The 22,544-nt window shown below is 42.8% G+C and overlaps 2 protein-coding genes and 1 non-coding gene across 8 annotated transcripts; all 3 read left to right on the top strand.

Moving 5' to 3' along the window:
* The first annotated feature begins 3,084 nt into the window (after positions 1-3,084).
* UPF3B (UPF3B regulator of nonsense mediated mRNA decay) lies at positions 3,085-14,004 on the top strand. 6 transcript variants are annotated; one of them, XM_026702902.2, is made up of 10 exons: positions 3,085-3,386; positions 4,836-4,963; positions 5,131-5,237; positions 7,967-8,065; positions 9,093-9,203; positions 9,407-9,450; positions 9,834-10,022; positions 10,670-10,848; positions 11,875-12,181; positions 12,924-14,004. In XM_026702902.2, the coding sequence occupies exons 1-10, from the start codon at positions 3,228-3,230 to the stop codon at positions 13,068-13,070; spliced, it is 1,470 nt and encodes a 489-aa protein (XP_026558687.1). In that variant the 5' UTR covers positions 3,085-3,227; the 3' UTR covers positions 13,071-14,004. The 6 variants fall into 6 exon arrangements, with proteins under 6 accessions (XP_026558687.1, XP_026558688.1, XP_026558690.1 ...); XM_026702903.2 differs by having other exon boundaries at positions 10,679-10,848; XM_026702905.2 differs by having other exon boundaries at positions 4,857-4,963.
* Positions 14,005-15,157: 1,153 nt separating this feature from the next.
* Positions 15,158-19,226, top strand: RPL39 (ribosomal protein L39). The gene is made up of 3 exons (XM_026702908.2): positions 15,158-15,284; positions 17,351-17,454; positions 18,987-19,226. The coding sequence occupies exons 1-3, from the start codon at positions 15,282-15,284 to the stop codon at positions 19,033-19,035; spliced, it is 156 nt and encodes a 51-aa protein (XP_026558693.1). The 5' UTR covers positions 15,158-15,281; the 3' UTR covers positions 19,036-19,226.
* LOC113438002 (small nucleolar RNA SNORA69) lies at positions 18,023-18,153 on the top strand. Its single transcript, XR_003374322.1, has one exon. It is a non-coding gene; the product is annotated as a small nucleolar RNA SNORA69 (small nucleolar RNA).
* Positions 19,227-22,544: the final 3,318 nt, after the last annotated feature.

Consider the following 22,544-nt stretch of genomic DNA (forward strand, 5'->3'; position numbering starts at 1 on the left):
GTTTATTGTTGGCTTAGCTCAGAGGTCTCCAAACTTGGCAACTTTAGGACTTGTGGATTTGGGGGAGTTGAATTCTGGGAGTCGAAGTCCACAAATCTTAAAAGTTTCCAAGTTTGGGGAGTCCTGGCTCAGGTAGTGACATGGGGTATTTGCAGGTCTAGGATCACCCAGGTTCTTTTAAGGGAGTCATAACTCTGAATTCTGGGTCAATTTAAAAAAAAAAGAACACACACACACACAACCCCGAAAAGGATGGTTAATCCTAACCCTACATGCCCCCTGGGAAAGGAGGGTGAAGATATGAGCTCCTTCAGGTTGTACCCGTTTTTTTAACAAAGATATTGCCATGATCTTGCAATTGGGTTGCTTCCCCCCGAGAAGTTTCCTTTAAACTGGGTATGAGCAACCCGTGGCTCTGGAGCCGCATGCGGCTCTTTGGGCCCTCTGCTGTGGCTGTCAACTAAAAAAACACTCCTTTGGTCTTTTAGCTGCCAGCAGAAAGGGAGTGGGGAGAAAGCAGTAGATTCCTGAAATGCTTCAGATAATCTCCTTGGCAGCCCAAAGCTGTCGGCACGCAAGATTATCATTGAAGAGAATGATTGATGACTCTTGACTATGGATGGGTCCCATTGGAGAATATACATCCAGGGGGTGGGGGGGGGGAAGATCAGGGTCAAGGGGGAAATGAGTGTATTTTAGTGTCGGCTGCTCCCAGCTAACGCCGACATATTAATTCCTAATAAATCATTTCTTTTTTACTTTACTTTTTTACTCGGCTAGAGAACGGGGGTGGATTTGTTGGAGTCTTGACAGTGGCTCCCTGTTGGGTGATCCCAGCACTGGCTGCCCCCCCACCCCCGTCACTCCTTGCCTGACTTGAGAAGGTAAAACACAAAAAACCAGAAATATGAGAGAGAGAGAGGGAGAGAGACCCATTTTTCACAGAAGACACCAGGAGCCACAAAACCTGGGTTGGCGTGGCCGAGGGGGTGTCATGTGACTGGGTGGGAGTGACATCGAGTTGGCCACGCCCAGCCAGGTTTTGCGGCTCCCGGTGTTTTCTTTTCTGTGGGAAATGGTTCCAAAATTGAGTGCTTTAAGGTTGCGGACCCCTGCATTCAACTAACCTTAGACCCAGTTCCACAGACACGTTTTTCTCTCAGCAACGCTTTGTAGTCGTTTGCCGTCTTTATCATTCTTTTATCCTAGGTACCCAGAAATACAGCAGAAGTCATGTGGAGAACAATGGGGGGGGAGGAGAAGAAAGAAGATTTTTAAAAAAGAAAAAAATATACATTCAGAGGTAAGGCAAAATTGCAACGAAGAGATGCTGAATAAACCCTGCTTGAAGAGGGGGTTGGACTAGAACAGTGGTTGCCAACCGGTGGGCCGCAGCGCAGCCGTGGCTGCAACAGGGGTGATACCAGCAGGCGGATGATGGACTGATGCACGTGGGGAGGGAGGGTAGCGCACGGGAGATTGCGGCATCAGAGCCAGGGGTGGGATTCTACCAGTTAGCACCTATTCGCTAGAACTGGTTGTTAACATTCTAAGCAGTTTGGAGAACCGGTTGTTAGAAGAAATGACTGGGCTAATCCTGTAAGGAAGGCAGGAAGGAAACATTCTGGTGTTGCTTACAGAAACTGCCTCTCCGTTAACCCTTATTACATTCTTGGCAGGACTAGACTTCCTGTCTTAGGAACTTCTCTGGAGTTTTTTTTCTCCTCCTTTGCTGGTACTTTGCTTGTGTCGAGTGACCATTCAAAGTTACAATGGCACTGAAAAAAATGACTTATGACCGTTTTTCACACTTACGACTGTTGCAGCATCCCCACAGTCATGAGAGGCCAGGGGAGGAGATGGATGCCTCGATGTGAGTGATATTGAGTTGGCCATGTGTATATGTGTGTGTGTGTGTATATTAGTATGTATGTGTGTGTGTATATGTGTGTACATATATATATATATATATATATATATATATATATATATATATATATATGTATATATGTATATTTGTGTATATGTGTATATGTGTGTGTGTATTTGTTTTGTGTATGTGTGTGTGTATATTTGTGTATATATGTGTGTGTATATATTTGTGTATCTATGTGTGTGTGTGTGTATTTGTTTTGTGTATGTGTGTGTGTATATTTGTGTATATATGTGTGTGTATATATTTGTGTATCTATGTGTGTGTGTATGTATATATGTATGTATGCATATATGTGTATTTGTGTATATGTGTATGTGTGTGTGTATGTATATTTGCGTGTGTATCTATATGTGTGTGTGTATGTATGTATGTATGCCATCAACCGCACCCCACCGGCTCAGGCGGATGGGGAGGGTAGTCAAGAGGGGATGGGATTGGTAGTTCCCCCCCCCCTCCGCATCGCGTCCACAGCTCCTCACCTCGCCGTTGTTCATATATCGCTGGAGGTAGTACGTGGAGATGCCCGGGATGATCAGCCCCACGTACATAATAGCCGCCGAGGGGAGAATTTCGTACCACATCACGACGAATCCCCGATTCGGTCGAACTTCTGCAGCAAGAGACACCACGCATGCGCCACGGCTCCCCCCTCCCGGCCCCTTCTGACCTTCCCGTCCTCGGGCCCCAGGATGCACCGCGCGGCCGGCCACTTCCGCTCCCCGTTACTGTGGTAACACCTCTGCAACGGCGGAAGAGGGGGGTTTTTTTTTTTTTTTTAAGGGAAAGACGAACCTTTTTAAATTATTATTATTTGTTTTATTCTTTGGGCTCCATACGAGCTGGAGCGTTATTTTACACTGAGGTAATGGGGCGGGGATAATTGGGTAACGCTTACCCAAATATCCCGGGTCTACATCGGCATTACGCGCGCGTCACGTTGACGTTTCGTGACGTTTCCCCCCCTCATTCGAGGAGCTGGGGTGAGGGCGTGGCCTGCGGGTGACAGTCCCGTAAGGAAAGGGTAATTGTAGTTGTTGTTTTCCCTCCGTCCCGAAAGAGTTGAAGAAGCGCAAAGCATGCTGGGAAGTGGAGTCCCTGCCCGCCCTGGCTGGTCGCCGTGGCAACGCGCGGCCTGGCGGAGTCGCGCCGCCTGCCTGGTGGTGAGGAGGCCGCTGTGGCGTCGCGGCTTCTCTTCGCCTCTTCCCGCGAGAGGAGCGGGCCGATTCCGCGGCCCAGGAGTCAGGGAGGCCCGCCGCGTACGTTGCCCCGACTCCCCACCCCGGCGTCCACCATGAAGGAGGACAAGGAGAACGCCAGGCCGAAGGAGAAGCGGGCAGGGCCCCTCACTCCCACCGGCCTCCGAGCAACCATGGCCGGGGCGGACGCCAAGGCGGGCGGGGAGCCCGACCGCCTCGAGAGGCCCAAAGACAAGAAAGAGACGCTCAGTAAGGTGCGCCGAAGAGAAGGGGGAGGGGAAGGGGGGAAGATATTCGGGCGCCCCCCCACCCGGCCACCCGCTGGTGGGGAAGGACTACAACTCCCATCATCCCCGATCTCGCTGATGTCCATGGATGGAGGGGCAGATTTTGGAGAAAACGATATTTCCCTTGGCAAGAGTAGAACATAGAATAACAGAGTTGGAAGGGACCTTGGAGGTCATCTAGTCCAACCCCCTTCGAGCAGGATTGTCTATTCCAAATATTAGCACCTCTAAGGTTACAGAGGTTGTTGTGATGCTGATAATAGGAGGAAGAAGAGAATATTAATAATAATAATTGGTAGTAGTAGCAGTAGGAATAAGCGATCATATTGATAATGACAATAATAATAGCAATAATTATTAATCATAATGATAGTAAATAATAGTAATAAGTGAATGATAATATTGATGACAATAATAAATGATAATAAATAAGTGATAATTATAATATTGATAATGCCAATAATAGCAATAATAATAACTAATAATAAATGATAGTAACAATAGTAAGTGATAATGATTATATTGATAATGCCAATAATAAAAGCAACAATTACTAAATATAATAAATAATAGTAATAAGTGAATGATATTGATAATGCCAATAATAGTAATAAGTAATGATAATAAATAATAAACCATAGTAATAAATGATAATAATAGAATAATGATAATTAGCACTCATAGAAATGTGATAATATTGATGATAAATAGTACTAAGTGATAATGATATAATGATATCAATAATAACGATAATATAATAACAGTAACAACAATAGCAACTGTTATTGTACTTTGCTTAGGTCATGGAGCTCAAATCTTCTCCCATCCCCCAACCTGAAATGGTATAACCCTTTATGGCAGGGGTGTCAAACTCAAGTCACGGTCGTGTCATGTGATGTATCAGGACTTCCTCCCCCTCCACTAAACCTGGCACAGGCGTGGCCAGCACATGACGCATTGGGCCCATGGGCCAGGAGTTTGACAGCCCTGCTTTATGGCGATTCTTCAAGCTGCACCCACTGTTAGTGAGCTGAGGATGTCAACACTGAGGGCTCCTGGGTGCTCTCTGAGCTTGGTGGTTTTCTTGCAGACGTTTCATGACCCGACTAGGTAACATCATCAGTGTTGGAAGGGAGGGTTATACATAAGATATAGGTAGATTAAGCTATTAGATCCAGGAAGGATTCTACAGTATCATTCTACAGTAAATAAAATGAAGAACCCAGCGCCTCTGTGGATGAATATTTTCATTCAGTGGCATGTTGGCATCTGAAGTTAAGTTTCATTATAAACAATAGAGGAGAGGAAATAATCTGGTTTTAATTAAACTACTTGATACTTTAATGTTTTTATTTGTTTTTTTATAAAAAGTTGCATTTTTAAAAACTGCTTTTTGATGTTTCACCTGTTGTAAAGGATGAAACATTTTTCTTTAAGGTAGTGATTCGACGCCTTCCTCCCAGCTTGACCAAGGAACAGCTTGAAGAACATCTCCAGCCGCTGCCAGAACACGATTATTTTGAATTCTTTTCAAATGACTCTAGGTAAACAAAAGAAAAAAGAACAAAAAAGGGGAAGGTTGGCTGTGTTGCACGCAACGATGGCATGTCACGTCTGTCTTTCAGTTTTTACACCCTTCTGTGTTGTGTATATTTATAATCACCACTCAGCAACGTTTTCTTACACATTGCCATTTTTTGTCCTTCTGCAGTTTGTATCCTCACATGTTTTCCAGAGCATACATCAACTTTAAAAACCAAGAAGACATAGTTCTGTTCAGGGATCGCTTTGATGGTTATGTTTTTATTGATCACAAAGGCAAGTAAGCCTACAATTATCATATCTCTGTTGTTCATATATATATATTGGCAAACTTTTGTACAATAAGTATACTGTAATTCTGGAACCACCTATTTGCTTCCATACCATAACCGAGTTAAGATCTTTTAACACATAGTTCAGATTGTGCATAATTACACATCAGTAATCTAACTAATCTGAGGTGGTAGAGTTTTATTTGCAGGCAGAGGGCTTAGGATCATTAATACCTCAGTGCTCGGCACACTTTTTCTTAAACTGTAAGAATCATATTTGGTTTCAAATAAATAATTTTAGAATTGCAGCGTCAACTAAAGTTGGACGCTTGGTTGTATAAAAATGTCAGTTCTAATTTGGGTTAAGTGTAGTCTTTGGAGCATACAAGCTGCCCAAAGGAATATGGATGTCGGGAAGAGGATAAGTTGTGCTTGCTTTTTATTAGGGATATGGACTAGCCTAAAATCCCATTTGTTTAGGGATGATTCGGGGATTAATAAGAGAAGTTTACAGAGTCAAATAAGTGCCCCAGTTTTCTTGCTCAGGATTCTGTTTTAGCTTCTTTTGGTTTCAAGGTAGATCAAGCTGGCTGGCTTTGGAAATCCAGATGCAGATGCAAAAAAATAAAAAATAAAAAAAATTAAGGCATCAGTTCAGGAATTTTGTTTTGAGAACCACACTGTATGGTACTCATAGCCTTTCTGCACCTAAAATAATGGAATTGACATCGTGGAAATATTTTTTTCTGCAATAGTTGCCCAGTTGAACATTAGAAACATTTTAGAGTTTAATGTAGATTTTGAAGAAATTCTGGTGGCAAAGCCACATCAGCAGCCACCAACTGTAGGATCATGCTACTTATTTATTTATTATTTATTTATTTATTTTGCTTATTTACCATTTTTCATGCAGCCAAAATTACTTTACGAATCATTTATGTTAGGTTATAGTCATTGTTGTTTAAAAGCATTTTAATTCAATAAGTCTAGACACCCATCTATTATAAATGTATGCATTGTGTATTACCTCACCACACTGGCCTGTATATTATGAAACCGTCATAAAATAACTGGGAAACTTACCATGGTTTTAAAGTGCGATGTAATTCCTACCCATCTGAATGAAGCAATCGTGTGCCCAGTACAGCGCATTTCAGCTAGTCTTTTATTCCTTGCTGTTGATGAGAATGGGGGCCGCTCACATGCTAAGGAATGTCTTGTGCAAAGTCCTCTTTTATTCCACTTCCTTTGTGGTCTTCAATTCAGGACCAATTGGTGCAGCAGCCATTCAGAGCAGTTCTGAATGAACGGGTACTTTAACGCCCAGTTCTCAAAGTTAAACGGCTGTTGCCACATCCCTACAATCATGTCATCAAAATTCAAGCCGTTGTCATTTCTCAGACATGACCAGAGGGGCGCCTTTCTCTGTCTCTCCTCCAATTCTGCCCTTTTCGCCACCCTGCACGGTGGGCAACTCCTTGGCTGTGACAGAGCCAGCATTGCTGGGGTTGAAGGAGAGACCCAAGGCACTCAGCAGTCTCGTCCAGCAACCACCACACCAGGCCTGCCCTTCAGCCTTGGTCTTGAAGAAGACTTCCCACCCCAAGGCCTCTACCACAGCTAGTATCAGGATTCCAAGTAATCAGTCCATTGCAAGCAAGAAACTCCAAAGCAAAGGATAGCTCTATTGGAAATATCAAATGGGATGGAATATGGAATGGAATAAGGAATAGAATAAAGTAGAATAGAATAGAATAGAATAGAATAGAATAGAATAGAATAGAATAGAATAGAATAGAATAGAGAAAGTATAGAATGGAATGGAACGGAACGGAATGGAATGGAACGGAGTAGAATAGAATAGAATAGAATAGAATAGAATAGAATAGAATAGAATAGAATAGAATAGGGGATGGAATAAGGAATAGAATAGAATAGAACAGGGAAAGTATAGAATGGAATAGAATAGAATAAGGGATGGAATAAGGAATAGAATAGAATATAATATTGGGCCAAGTGTGATTGAACACACAAGGAATTTGTCTTGGCGCAAATGCTCTCGGTGTACATAAAGGAAAAGATACATTCATCAAGAGTCAAGAATCATCAGGTACAACACTTAATAAAAGTCATAGGGTACACTAAGCAATCAAATCATACTAAGAAATAGTCAATATATTGGCCAGTATCTGATGAAAACCAACTCTGAGGGGCCCCTTGGTTTTTTCCTAATTAAAACTTTTTCCCTGAACCCCAAACAGTCACGTGGACCAGTCACAGCAGCATCCGCTGGTCTGGTGACATCACTCCTCCTTCCTCCAGCCAGGTGTGAGAACATCCTTGGTTCCCAGGTGAAATAACTTTATTTTGACTACACAACCACAGCTATCTCTAATTCCCCCCTCCCTATCGCTCACCCAGGTCAGCTTCAGGGTTGGCAGCTGGTACCCCAACTCAAAGCCCCAGCTGCCCCTGACACACTGCTACACCTCGCCCCTCAGCTGATCATCATCATCTTCCTCCTATTGCTGACAAGGTGTGTCCGGCTTGGCCGAATGAGAGGCAGCTGCTGCCTGCTGGCTCTTCTTCTCAAGGCCACACCTGCGCGCCTCTCTCCAAATCGCGCAACCTACCTGTACTTTGGAAATCTGTTCAATGCAACTAACAGCCCTTGTTTCTTTTTCTGATGCAGTTCTTTTGTTTTTTTAAAAAAGTCTTTGTACGTATAAACAGGTCTTGAATATCCCGCCATCGTGGAATTCGCCCCGTTTCAAAAAGCAGCCAAAAAGAAGAGTAAGAAAAAGGATGCCAAAGCTGGAACCATTGATGATGGTTAGTAATAATAGTGCTGGGTTGTTCTTTCCTCTTAAAATTAATTTCAATGAGGGGAGCTTGACAATTTCTGGTTGCAGTTCCTGCTTGTTGTGGTTAGCCAACAGCAGGTACGGATGGCTGAGGAGAGCGATGACTCAGATGAGGGGCCAGGTCCATTAGGGACTGGACTGCTGCCTTCAGTGATTGTGGGGGCTGGCAGCAGCGAGGAGGAGGTTCCCAAGGAGCCTGTGCCAAGTGCGCACATGCGCACAGGATTGCTCGTAGGAAAGAACAGCTGCAACAGCACGGGCAACTCGGGAGTAAGGCTGCAAGGTAGTGGCCACTCCTTCAAGAAGATAAAAGGCAGCTGTGAAGCGAACATTCTTTGCAGGAAGCAAAGACGTTTTGAAACTCAGCCTCATGGAGATTACAGTTGGTATTTGAAGACTCTTGTGTTATAAACTAGTTCTTATCTGGCTCTTTCTTGTCAGAGCTAATTAGTTGGAAGCAGCCTTTTATCTCTGAAGAAACAGGATTCATAGATGAAACAAAAAGGTTGTGCTGCTGCCTTTGTCTTGTGTTTTCTCTCTTGGAAACAGGTTTGGGTCAGAACACTGGTATAGCCAGGTTCAACATTTTCAGATAAGGGAATTCTTACCATGACCAAGTTGACTTTGATTAAGTTGGTGCATAATCTGCTGGAAAGCATCCAGCAAGGCTGTGCCCCTTTCACTCTGCACATTTCAGTGTCCTTCGTTAACCAGCAGATTAAACAAATATTCTCCTCCTGAATTGTCTGCCATGGGATTAATCTGGTTTCAGGAAAAGAACATTTTATCATTGAACGTGAATGTGGTAACGGAAGCTTTGCCACAAAAATTATTGCTGTGGATTATAGAAGATGAAATTGTGTGATCCAAAGGCAATAGAGATCACGTATCTAACACCACTGCAGGCTGGCTGGCATCATAGGCTTTGTGATTTTCAATTTATGTATTTTTTAAAACTGTGTATTTATAAACTGTATGTGATGATCGTTCCTTAGATCCAGAATATAAGAAGTTTTTAGAAAGCTACAGTGCTGATGATGAAAAATTAACATCTACCCCCGAGACCTTACTTGAAGAAATAGAGGCAAGAAATAAAGAATTAATAGGTATGTTCTTAACATATTCAACACATCTGTGACTGCTGTTCGTCTCACTTTAGTGGCAATAATACGGAAATTAAAGGTTTCTAAAATCCTTTTTGCAGCCATGTTATAGACATGTATTTATTTTGATAATATTTTTGCAGTAATTTCAGTTGAGGCCTTTTAAAAATACAAACACCGACACTCTATTTTTCTTAACTCTTTAGCCAAAAAGACAACTCCTCTGTTGAACTTCCTGAAGAATAAGCAGGTGATGATAATTCCTTAGTTATAACTGCTTTATGATCTATTGCTTAATTATCCATGTACTTAAAGAAATGGTATCCAATTAAACCTTACTCTTTCACGAGTAAATACTAATATTTCTAATCTTGTTCTGGGGAGTTACGCTCAAGTTTTCTTTGGATAGAAAATTCCCCCCACCCAAAATGTTTTGAAATTACCTTTCCTACCCATTTCCTGGTTTAATTCCTTGTGCATATGTTTTTAAAGAAAAAAAATTATTTTAGTGTTTAGATACTTTAGCTTTGTAACTTAATGTTTCTTAATTTAGAAAAAAAATACTTGCAATTAACATCAGATTAGGTGATGCTTTTGGTCGGAAAAAAAACTAACTTCATGATTGTGTTGCAGAGGCTTAGAGAAGAGAAACGAGAGGAAAGGAGGAGGCGGGAACTAGAGCGGAAAAGACAAAGAGAAGAAGAAAGAAGGAAGTGGAAAGAAGAAGAAAGAAGGAAGCGAAAAGAAGCTGAAAAAACAAAAAAAGTAGAAAGGTGTCCAGAGAAAGAAAGGGACAAATCAAAGGATGAACCAAAGATTAAGGTATAACTTCTTTCCTGTAGGATAAGTAACTTACAAGCACCCTGTGCCTCGTGTATATCTGTAGAATATGATAGCTAATCCTATGTAATTTAGGAGCAGCAGGGAACTCAGTGGAGAATACCTGAAGTAAAAAGGCACGTGTTGTGTTTAAGTCCCTTGTAATTCGTAGCTATGGAAATGTCATTAAGATTGCTGTACCACATAGTCCAGAGCACTATCCAATATACTATGTGTTTTTATTTAGAGTAGGATCCGCTCTTGATTATAGCAACTAGGCTGGCACCCAACGCTACATTTTAGTGTGGTCTGTTGGGTTTTGGCTTAACGCGATCCATTCGCCAGTCATTCTAGCTGATTTTACAAAAAAAGGACTAAGGAAGATGTAGCTTTGTGGACATAAGTAATTGAGAAGATGAGTATGAAGTGGCTCAATGAAAGCCTTAAACCTCACAACTGGCTTGACCCGAGGCAACAAGTATAAAAATTACACCTCACAGAGGTCCGTGAGGAAGAACAATCTATGATGGAAAGAACTGAACAGCGCTCATGTTATATATTTAATCCTGTCCATAGTTGGCCAAATTGCTAGCCTAGCTTAGAGTAGAAAATCCATTTAGTAAGGAGGACTAAATTTGTTTTTTTGCTAGCTACTTAAGAAGCCGGAAAGGGAAGAAAGAGATTTTGAAAAAAAGGAGAAAGCCAAGAGACCAGAGAAAGAGAATCTGAGGGAAGACAAGACCGCCAGCCCAATCGGCAGCCTGCCAGCCAAGCGCTCTGACGGCGAAGTTAAAGAGGAAAAGACAAAAAAAAATGTCTACCCATTGCAGTACGTATTCTCATTTCTCAGAACACCCTGGTTAACTTTTCCTCAAAATTCACCTTCTAGAGCTAAAATGTAGTCAACTCTCTGATCTGCCTCACCATTTCAAGGTAACTTTGAAGATTGTCGAGTTAACTGACAGTGTTTGTAGAGATTCTCAGTTTTTCAGGTCATGGTTGTCCCAATAAATATAAACTCTCCCATTCCCGACCATCCAGTCAGAGCTGAAGAAGCTTCTTGGGATGAGAAGCAAAATGTCTTCAAAGAAAAACCAGAAAGTCCAGTTGCCTCTTGGAAAAAAAGCACCTTTGGGTTAACATACAGCGTGAACTATAAATTCCAAAATGTAAACTCTGGATAGGAAATACATATACACCCCATACATCGTTTTACAGTACCATAGGCTGGGAGGAGCTATATAATGAAAATTTCAATTTCTGATGTCCTTTTGTGTTATTCATATACTTTATCAAGGAATTTGTTGCAAGCCCCCTTTTTTAAAAAATAGATCAATATTCTGTTAGGAATTCCGTGCAAAATCCAGGGTGAATGAATAAATGTGTCAGGATTCTGGCAGTTACCCCAATTAAATCATGAGTCTCAAGCCAAACTTCCAAAACCTCAAAAGGATTTATTGGGAGTTAACATGTCCGCCGCTGCCTGGGTGTAGCCGACTCTAGACACGTAATTCATTGTCACCCTTGACCCTGGTTTCTCCCCATCCCCCTGGGTGAATCATGATTCATATTCTCCAATGGGACACCTCCATAGCCAAGAATCATCAGTCATGTTCTCCAGTTAGAGTTTTGCGCGGCAGAAATTTCAGTCACTTAGTTACTATCTTTGAAAAACTGTTTATGGAATGCAATTTCGATATCCAAGCTGCCGCACTGCTCTTTCAAACCCCTTCCCCCCCACCCCCCCTTTCTGTTGGCAACTCTAAAAAGACCACAGAAATATTTTATGAGTTGACATTCAACTCCTAAGGAGACTGTCCCTTTTTTAATCTTAATCCTCTTTTTTTTGCGTCAGATTCGAAGACGAGTGCGGGAAAGACTACCGGGAAAGAGAATACGACCGCGATCGAGACTACGAGAGGATTCAGCGGGATAAACTCCGGCGCCAGGAGGAAGACCGGCGGCGGCAGAAAGAACGCTTCGAGAAAGAGAAAGTTTTCCGGAGGAAAGAGGACGACGTGAAAAGGGAACGAGACTCCTTGCGAGAAAAAGGGAAAAGAGCCGACTTCGTGGAATACGTGGGCAACCCAGAGAAAACGGAGAAAGGGACCAAGGAGGACAGAAGAGACGATTTGGCCAAGAAAGACCGGATTCGGAACAAGGTGCTAGTCCTGGTTTTCTTAAATGTCTTTTTTTCAGTTTCTCTTAGCCGTCCATCTCAGGCAGGCAGATTGATAGCACCTCATTACTCCCCCGATACGACAAAGAGGGAGAAACAGCAGATAGATTGGGGGTGGGTGGGGGGTGTTTGTTTTTAATCAAGGGCATAGACTTTGATTTTAAGCTTCTAAAAGGTCCGTTTCATAGGACCTCTTGGCGAGGATGCTAAAACTTCCAATCGGCCATAGGGATTTCCGGTTGGGTTGCTTACTACTGCATCGTACTTCCCTACTTTTTCTAAAGCATTCCCGGCCTGAGTCATAGGACCATTCCTCCTGAAAGAAACCTTAATTTAATCCATGTTCACCCAGCCCACTTCATGGCTAGGTTGAGCTGGCTGAACTCACTAGCACTGATAATATTACCTAGTTTGGGTAATGAAAAGTCTGCAAGAAAAGAACCAAATGAGCACACCAAGGACCTCGTGGTTGTCTTCCTCCTCTTCCTCCCTCCCTCCCTTCCACAAACTCCCCCTCCCTTCTAACACTGATGGTGTTACCTAGTTTGGGTAGTGAAATGTCTGCAAGAAAAACCCTAAGCACCAAGGATGCCCTCCTTTCAACACTGAGCTATGAACATCCTCTCCTTTATCGACCTCTATTCTAGCTATTTATTCTGAACTGTCGCCTCCTCCGCCCAGCTGGAAGCAGGCCAACCAGTCCAAATTTTCCCTTGTCATTTCAGGATCGGCCCGCCATGCAGCTCTACCAACCCGGAGCCCGGAGCCGAAGCCGCCTGTCCGCGTACGACGAAAGCTCTCCCAAGCCATGCGACCAAGGGGCAGATAAAAAGCCGGAGTGCGAGGCTAGTAACTTGAAAGAAGAGGTGTGACGGCCTCACCTGCGCTCACCCAAACTAGCAGCCAAAGAGGATGAACTGTACAGTCCAGAAGTGCCTTGGGGGGAAGAGGAGAGAGGAGAGGAAACTATGCTTTGGGACGTACCTGGTTTCCAAGCCATGTGCAGAGTCAAAAACCCAACCTTTGTGTGCAACAGGCGCATTCTCTGTTGAAGAGATCGCAGCAGCAGCAGCAGCAGCAGCCTCAGAAAAGGAAGGTGGGCTCCCTGCAGCCCAGTAACAAGCCCTGTCTTTGAAATAATAAAACCCACCCAAACAGTGTTTGCACTTCAAATCCAGTCCTTGGGATCCGCCCCAGGGTGATTTAAGCTTGGATCACGGCGGTCCCAGAATCTGCCCAATTGACTGGAGCAGGAGCCAAACGCCGTCAATAACGTTCAGTCGCAAGAGAGCCTGTCTCTCTCTCTCTCTTTTTTCTTTTGCTTCTCACAAGCGAATGGCAAAAAACCCAATTATTTTTCAGAGGGTAGCTTTGCGTTTGGCTCTGCTTCGCGGGTGGTTCGTGCAGCCTGAACGAGAGCGCTGACAATTAGACGCGGATATTTTTTCCCCCTCCTTTTTAAAAATAATAATAATAATAATAATAATAATAACACAGCTTTTGTTCTAAAGGCAGCTGTTTCTATCTTAATTTACCTTCCGCTTTTCTGAACGCCACCTAAGAAAACGTTTTCTTTCTGTTTTCGGGTCAGACTTTCTTCTTCGGTGCACTAAGGCAGCCACCCCGGCCTTTCTTCCCCACTCCACCCCATTTCTCTCGGATCGCTTTTCCTGGCTTGGCCGGGAATCTGGGAAGAAGAACTGGGTGGACAGGGGAAATGAAGGAAGAGGAACTAGCCACAGACGGGGTTCTCCTTTCTGCTAACCCAACACAGTTTTTATATTCAATAAAAACCCTGTCCATTTATACATGTTTTAAAAGTATTGTTTTGTCTGTAATGACTTGGTGGGGGAAAATGCAGTCTCACATCGACGGTGCGCATACAGTGTCCTTGCATAATGTTCCAGGATCCAGTCTGGGTCAGTCACTGGGACCAAGTCTTCCAAGCTTTCGGATTCGTACTGGAGCTCAATCCTCAGGGAACTTCTGTCTACTGGAATGTTGTGCTAAGATTATCCCCTTTGGCTGGCAGGAGCAGTCAATCCCACGGCATGCGTTTAACAGACAGCATCAGGTACTAAATTGGGGGCCTTCTTGGAAAATATATGGTTGGTTGATGAGCTATATTCTCCTGATGACGTGGCACAGAACAGGATTGCCCGCTCAATATCATTTTACAACCCACCCACCCACCCAATAAATAAAAGTATATTTTTTTAAAAAGAATCTACAGATCCTTTGGCCGCTTGAGAGAAAGATAGCGGCTTTCTCCAGCGAATGGCCTTCAAATCCGTTGGATCTCCAAGCGGCATTTGTGCGACTGTTGCAGCCAAAGCACACTTAAGAAAGATCTAATGAGGGGCGGGGGGGAAAGTCTAATGGGATGAAATCTTGCTCAAGCAAATCTGCATAATTGTTATGCCGCCAACAACAACAACAACGTTTAATTCACCATTAAGGTTTGATCGCACTCCTTTGATCGAAGCCTGCAAAATCTTGCAAAGTCAGAAACCACAAATTATTGCATGGTTGCAAATATATCTGATGAGCACATCCAAATGCACATTGAATAAAATAAAACAAAATTATCCCAGCTAAATTCAATAAGTTTTTACTATTTATTTATTTATTTATTAATCTTGCTGTAAACCAGGATTAAAGAATTGCTGGCTGGGGAATTCTGGGAGTTGAAGTCCACTAGTCTTATATTTGCCAAGGGCTTAGAAGTAAGACTGAATTCTGCCTAAAAAAAGGTCCCGAGTTCTCAGATAAACTCTGAGATTGAGCTTGGGAGGCCCATTGGGTCTCCTGCTTGAGCAGGGGGTTGGACTGGAAGACCTCCAGGGACCCTTCCAACTCTTCGTTCTTCTGTATTCTGACCTTCGCGGCGTTACCTGCTTGAAAAAACTTGCAATACCACGTTGGAGACGCTGAGCGGGCGGCGCTGTCGCCACCGAGTCGACTTTCTAGGCCACCGCAGGAAAAAAAAAAAAATCACTCGTTCGCTTTTTTTCCCATCATTCCATGCGCCCCTTCCCTTAGCCCTTTTCCCTCTTCTGCTGCCGTGGTGACCGCGTTGGACGATGGTGAGTCTATCCGTCGCAATCCTCCTTCGGGGAGTCGCTTGGGAACCCGTTAACCCGGGCCGGTTCTTCGGGGGGGGGGGGGCTCCCGCGAAAAGCCCCCGGTTCGATCTGGAAAATTGGGAACCGTGGATAAAAACTGGAGCGTTGTGCGTGTGCCCGGTTAGAGGCCTGCCCGCCAGCCGCCGCTTGAATGGGGCAGTTGTTTGTAGGCCTCTCCTTAACCATAGAGTTGCCCTTCTCGGTGGAAAAGGCGACTCGAAGCCCATTAAAGGAAAGGATTTGAATGGGATTTGACGCCACCAATATCTGTTGTCTCCCAGTGTTTTACTTGAGAGTTTATTCAAACATAACGTAATCAGTGTTGGAAAGGGACCTTGTTAGCTCATCTAGTCCAACCCCCCTCCCCCGATTTAGTTAGATCCGAAAGAGAATTGGCTGGATTCTGCCCCCCCCCACCAGCCCTATTTTAGGTATGAAGTCAGTTTGGTGTGTGCTGGCTTAAAAAAAGGGGGGGGGGGTGTTCCCCAAACTTGGCAACTTTTTAAGATTTGAGGACTTCAACTCCCAGAATTGAGGAAATTGCTAGCTAGGGAATTCTGGGAATTGAAGTCCACAAGTCTTATATTTGTATAAGTGCGGAGATCCCTGGCTTAAAAGAAGACTTTGAGTTCTGCCTAAAAAGGCTCTTGGGTTCTCGGATAAGATGCCAGATTGGACTCCCAATGGGACTCCCAAGCCCAATTTGGGAGCTTATTTTGTTCGAGCAGGGGTTGGACTAGAAGGCCTTCAAGGTCCCTTCCAACTCTTGTTATTCTGGATTCTGAATCCTCTTGTGGCTATGAGTTCTAGTCCTGCCTTAGCTATGAAAACTGGGTGATTTTGGGGACTCTCTCTCAGTCCAACGGACCACACAGTGTTGTTGTGAAGAAAAATAGGCAGGCAGGGGCATTAGGTGTGTTCCTTGAGTGAAGTATAAAAAAGAAGTAAAAATATCAATATTTTTATTGATAGCAAAAGTGTTGAATCCTTTTATGTTGCCATAATGCTGCAGGTTGTGTATCTCAGCAGGTTGAGATCTGTACGGTTAGGATTGGTGTTTTCATGTTGCTGCAAAATGCACCGGCGGGGTGTGTTTGTGTAAACACACAGTGAGTAACACACCAGCAGCATTTCAGTGCCAAAGCAATAACGTTGGGAGTTTTAAAAGACTGGAGTAACTATTCAGTAAATGGCAATTAGAAATATACATTCTAATTTATATTTCTAAGCAGTTCAGAGAGATAATTTGTTTATTCGTTGGCTTGTGTATCTTGTGTGTATATGGCCGTTCATCTCAAAACACAACTCTGCACAGCTCACAAAATTTAAAAAAAAAAAAACTGTTTTGCTTCTTCTTTGATGTTGCAGTGTGTATGGAGCGAGACTAGACTTCCCTGTGGGGGAAGCCAGTTTTCCCAGTTTACTTTCCTCTTTTAGTCTGGAAATCTATATAATGCTTCCATATAGTTTTGCTCCCTTTTGGGCATAATCCAGCCACGTAGCTGCAGGTTAAATGGGCTGCATCTAAATAGGTTTTACTCTGAAAATGGCCAGCAATTCACAGGATCATGAGTTGGAAAGGAATAGAGTGGTGGGGTGGCCTAGAGGTGGAGCTCTCGCCTCACAATCAGGAGGCTGTGAGTTCGATCCTAGGTATGCAGATATTTCTCTCTTTGGGCACGATGAGTTTATATCTTCTGCTGAATATAACTCCGCATTGGCAACAGGAAGGGCATCCGGCCAGTAAACACACAGCTCCATTCAGTTGCCCAGACTCCACCCCTCAAGGGATTACGGGGGTCATTAAAAGTAGGTAATGAGTTGGAGAGGGATCTTGGAGATCTTCTAGTCCACTTCCTTGCCCAACACAGGGATCGACCTCATTTGCATCCACACACAAAAAAAAGAACCCATTACCTCCCAGGTCAACCATCAGCCATTGTTGGAAGTCTCTGTGTGATTTTTGAACGCTTATCTTGGCCGCTGCTTAAATGGTTTTCGATGTTCCTTCTCTTCCCGGTCTCCAGTCGTCCCACAAGACTTTCAAGATCAAGCGATTCCTCGCTAAGAAGCAGAAGCAGAACCGACCCATTCCTCAGTGGATTCGCATGAAAACTGGCAATAAGATCAGGTAAAGCTCTTGCGAGAGCAGATCCCTTCGATAGCTGCCTGCCCACTGTCAGAATTACATTGGGATTTTTATATTTTGGAAGAAAACTGGACTCCAGCTCAGTTGCATCCTTCTCTTAAACTACTCTTCAGCCCCTTCCTGAAGTTTCAGATGGTTCATTGTCCCCCAAATATTAATTATGTAAAGATTTAATAAATACCATTTAACCAATTCTGCTACGAATAATAACATTGAGCTGACTTTGTATGAGGTTTATAATTGACCTACCTATGCTGCGTATGCCTCCAAATATCAAACAACTTTCTAACAAATATTCTTATCTTTTTTTTTTCCATTTCATCATCCGTTTTCTTTCCCTGGTTTTCCTTGCCACACTCTCTTCATCCTTCTGCTTCTTTTCACATAAATACCCTTCTCTGTGCAAAACAAAGCACATTTTGACAGGTGCGTTCATGCAATATTCTGTTTCTCTCTGGCACCGAAATGTTGAGGTCTGTTCCCAGGTCAGATGAGGGAAGGTTACTTTCTTAAAAGGAAATTCTGTTTTCTTAAAAAGGAACATTTTTCTGAAGCAGGTAGCAATTGCAGCGTTCCCTTACATGGAAACACTGCCATATCCCTGCTGAGAGCAATTCTGTTATATGGGATTTGATTTCGCCTCCATCCTGGTGAAAAATAGCCTCCCTGTAACAGTGACAAGCCTTAAGGGGAAAACACGGGACAGATTTTATCTTCTCTGAGAGGACACTCAAATGTAACCTTGTGGTAATATCGGAGGAAGGTTTTCTGTGATGGGAGTTTAGATTTATTGCTTGCTTTATCTATCAGGGCCGCCCCAGCCTCTTAACAAAGTTTGCAGATAATACAGCATGAATTTAAAAAATCTGTTGAAAATTTTTTTATGGAAAATATAATTAAAAATATTTTTTTTGATTTATTTTAAAAATAATTAAAATTTACTCTAAAATTTTATGTTAGATATATTAAATAAATAATTTGGAAGCCTGCTAAATGTGCATCTTCACTAAATGAAATTAGTACGTAGATTTTTTTTTTTTAGAAGCAATCACCTGGATCAGTCTGTTTGGGCAAATCGTGGAATTTTAATCTAAAAGACTTGATTAATTGATCTGGTCAATTCAAGGATGATGGCCTAGTGACATCCCCATCTCTTAATGCTTTAATTGGGGGCTTAATTTTTTTAGGGGGTAGGGGACATTTTGGAATGCTAGACCTTGCCACGGGCCCTGTCCTTGTGCTTACATTTCACAAGGCTATTTATAAAGCAGCTTGTGTTGAAAGAATGAACGCACAAGGGTTGGGGTTTTTTTTTTTTTTTGGTGCATTTAAATGAGGAAAGGGAGTTACAAATTGACGTGGGAAAACTATTCTCCCTCTGCCTTATAAAAGACCCTCCAGATTAAAAGTCCTTAGTTTAATTCCTTGCTATTAGCTTCTAGGCAATTCAGGTTTTAGTCCGTTAGACTCTCAGAGTTGTGTCTCGCTTACTAATTGTGCCTCTTTTGTTCCAGATACAATTCCAAAAGGCGTCACTGGAGGAGGACCAAGCTGGGCCTGTAAATGGAAGCAGCTGCAACCCTCACCGTGTCTGTCTGACAACCAGCTTTTGTGCCCCAGGATGGCTTGCCTTCTTAACAAAGCCCTATTTTCAAGACTGAATCTCCATATTATTTCTCCTGTCCTCCTCTGTCCTTTAAAGTTTTTATTTCCACAAAGAGGTTCCCAAAGGAATTAAAACCAAATAATCTGGATTTATTGTGTACATGTTTTGTGTTCTTTAACTCTCAGGGTAGCTACGTTGGCTGAATTCTTGCTGTCAGAAGAGAGAATATCATTAATAATCAGACTAGTTAATTTCACAATTCTGTTTGGATTTACTGCTTGTATACCCACTTAGTCATAAAGGGAGACGTTGTCAGAATATGAAAGGCCGTAGCTGCCAGAGTCACTAGCCTGAAACAAGCAAGCAGGAAACCGTAATCCCAAGCAAATAAATATGAGGATATTTGTCAGCTGCCCAGAGTCATTTGCTGAGATGGGCAACCATAGAAATCAAATAACTTTCAGAGTTTAGAAATAACGTCATTTCAAAATGTTGGTGGTATTAACTAAGAAAACTAGCCAGAAACAGAAAGGGAAGAAATGACATAAGAGAGATGAGGTAGAAAATTTAAACTACAGAGTATAAAGAATTATAGAAGAAAGGAAAAAAATAAGATGTTTGTGCTGAACTCTGCATGCAAAATATCTTCGGAGTATTTCCTTTTTTCTTTTTAATTACATTTAGTAAATATAATTTTTACGAAGCTGTTAGCAAGAGGTGAAAATTGTTTTTTCGGTGTTTAAAGAAAGAAAATGCTTCTTAATTCTCAGACTTTTTAAACTGAATGCAGGTTTAACCAGAATCAACGATTAAGCTGTTACGAAATATTTTTCTGAAGACTTGCACTTAATAGGGATTAACGATATTAGGAAAGCCATAATTTACAAAACACCAGAACTATAAGAAAATAGCTATAGGCCTAACGCTGAGAGCTGATGGGCTAAAAATGACTTAGCAGACTTAACTACTTACAGTGAAGATGCTTACAGAGGTGTGAAGTCATGATTGAATGAGAGTCAAGATTTATTTAAAAGAAGACAAAACACTTGTTTTAACCAGATGTGTTCGTGGGATAAATGCCTTGACCCTCCAAGAAACTATACATGTTAAGACATGGTTTAATTAACCACAAAGGATTAAAATGAATTTTAGGTCTAAAAATATAATGCCACCGATCTGGGCAATTTTTAGGAATTTCTTCACAAAAAATTGAAACTTTTCTCTCCTGGTGGTTTTGGAGAAAGGACAGGATTTCAACAACCCACGGAATTCATGTTGACAGGCTTTGACACCAGAAGCCAAGGGAATGAATGCACTGCCTTTACGCTGAAAAATAACCTTTTAAATATATTTTTTTCTGACTTTATCCAGGATGATTCTTTGCCCCTCTTACTAGTGCAGCCCATTTAAAAATGTCTCCAACTTAAAGCAGCCAAGTTTTACACCATTGCTTTTTGCTCTTGTTTTCGAACTTAAATTTAGCCCCGCTTCAAGAATTAGCTGGCTCCACCCTGTAGGAGGAAGAGCTAGATGGGATCAGATAAAGGACTATCTAGTTTTGGTTTGTTGTTTCCTCAGATGCCTTTGAGAACCTTTGTGTTTGTGTTTGATTCGTTGGAAAAGGCTGTGGGTCAGAACCCAGGCTGAAGAACAGTTTCTACCCCTGGGCTGTCAGACTCCTGAACGGAAAATAACTTCATGTCAACGTAGTATGGTAGACTTGCAGGGCCAGTGCATTGTGCAACAAGGTCACATAGTGCAATAAGATTGGGACTGGGTTAGGGACTTCTGTCCTCCCTGTGAGTTGTGTTGGTGTGTGTGTGGGGTTGCATGAAGGGAGGCTCAGCCAATCTGATTGTACACATGTTGTACTCTGATAATAAAGGTAATAAAAATAACAGATCGCTTGACGATTCCACGATGAGGCAGACCTGGCCTTGTCCTCATGAAACTCCCATTAGTTCTCTTCATGGGGTTGGAAGACAGGACACCCCCCTTCGTTTTTATTATTTCTGGATTCTTTCTTGGGGGCACAACCCTTTCTGCAACTCTCACAGTCAACCAGGCTTTGCAAAGATCAGATGATACTCAAAATTGTTTTTTTTCCCCCCTCTTCTGCCTGCTTGTTTCCTGAAGATATGCCCCCTTCCGGTTTTGTGAACCTTGCGGTTTTTCAAAGGGCCAGTGGCAACGAGATCAACAAACTCCCAAGACTTGAACTCTGTCTTGATCCCCAAACCACAGGAGTGAGCGCTTCACGGTCCCACCACCCACTTCCAACCATGTCGTACATGGTTCTCTTGGTGCAACTCATAATTAGCTTTGTTTAGTTTAAGTTTATTGTCACTGCACATCGTACAACGAAATTAAATACCATCTTCGGTGTACTACACAGTAAAATTCAACGGAGCTACTGCCCTGGGATAGAAGCTGTTTTTCAGCCTCTTTGTCCTTGTTTTTATTATCCTGGAAAAATCATCATTCTGGGTTCAATTCCAAATGGGGGGAAGAGACACTGGAAACATGGAGGCTGTTTGGAAAGATGGTTTAATGGTGGACAGGACCACATGCCTTGCAGCTCCTGGGTGAAAGAAAAAGGGCAGACATGCTAAGAGTTCCTGGGTTTTATGCCCTCTGTTGGGATTTGAATTTGAGCTTGTATTCTGATTGGCTGTCAGACTCCCATGGGACCGTGCAGGGGCAGCACTTTAGGCTGTCCTGAATCCCAGGCTTAGTTGAGCCTTGCTGGATGATGATGTAATGAAAAGGGCTTTGGGCAATTCCTATTATAGCTCTACCTGGAGTAGATCTTTGTTAGGTAAAATAGACTGGCCTAGGCCAGAGTAACGGTCCATTAGCAAAGGTGGTGAAGCTGAGTTTCGGCCTCTCTCGAGTTTCTACTTTCCATTTTAGGGGAAATATTCTGCCTTTTTAATATTTCCTAGGATATTTTCATTTTTCTAGGAGAGGGATGGGTGCTAACTTCCTACAGTACCATCTGCTAGATGGTAATAATTCAAAAAAAAAGGGTGCCCAGGATGAGATGGATCTTTGAGAATGTTTTGAACTTTCTTAAGGCAGCGGGAGCTATAAAGCTCTTCCAAACCGTCTGGAGTGCTTTCCTATCTGCCCCTGTGCAATTGGCAAACCATACAGAGGTGCAGTAAGTTAAGATATTCTTATGGTGCAGCAGTAGAAGGTCACTAGCAATTTTTCATTCAGTTGTTGTTTCTTGAGAAGTCTCGGGTAGTATAATCTCTGCCAGGCCCCTTTGACCAGGGCTGCAATGTGAGCACCCCAGGTCAGGTCCTCTTTTAGGGTAACACCCAGAAACTTAAAACTGGCCACTTGCTCCACTCGGTCTCCATTGATACGCAAGGGCTGGAGGTCTGATCTCTTCCTTCTATAATCCACTATAAGCTCCTTGGTCTTATGGGTGTTGAGGACCAAGTTATTGTCTCCACAC

The sequence above is a fragment of the Pseudonaja textilis genome, chromosome 12 (assembly GCF_049901715.1).
Source record: "Pseudonaja textilis isolate UNSWEBS1 chromosome 12, rPseTex1.2, whole genome shotgun sequence".
NCBI classification, from domain to species: domain Eukaryota; kingdom Metazoa; phylum Chordata; class Lepidosauria; order Squamata; family Elapidae; genus Pseudonaja; species Pseudonaja textilis.

Excerpts from the sequence above, each read along its gene's own strand:
- UPF3B (XM_026702902.2), top strand. The coding sequence starts at position 3,228 with ATGAAGGAGGACAAGGAGAACGCCAGGCCGAAGGAGAAGCGGGCAGGG. Across the intron at positions 4,964-5,130 it reads TTCTTTTCAAATGACTCTAG|TTTGTATCCTCACATGTTTT; the intron begins GTAAACAAAAGA and ends GTCCTTCTGCAG. Across the intron at positions 10,023-10,669 it reads AGGATGAACCAAAGATTAAG|CTACTTAAGAAGCCGGAAAG; the intron begins GTATAACTTCTT and ends TTTTTTTGCTAG.
- RPL39 (XM_026702908.2), top strand. Across the intron at positions 17,455-18,986 it reads AAAACTGGCAATAAGATCAG|ATACAATTCCAAAAGGCGTC; the intron begins GTAAAGCTCTTG and ends CTTTTGTTCCAG.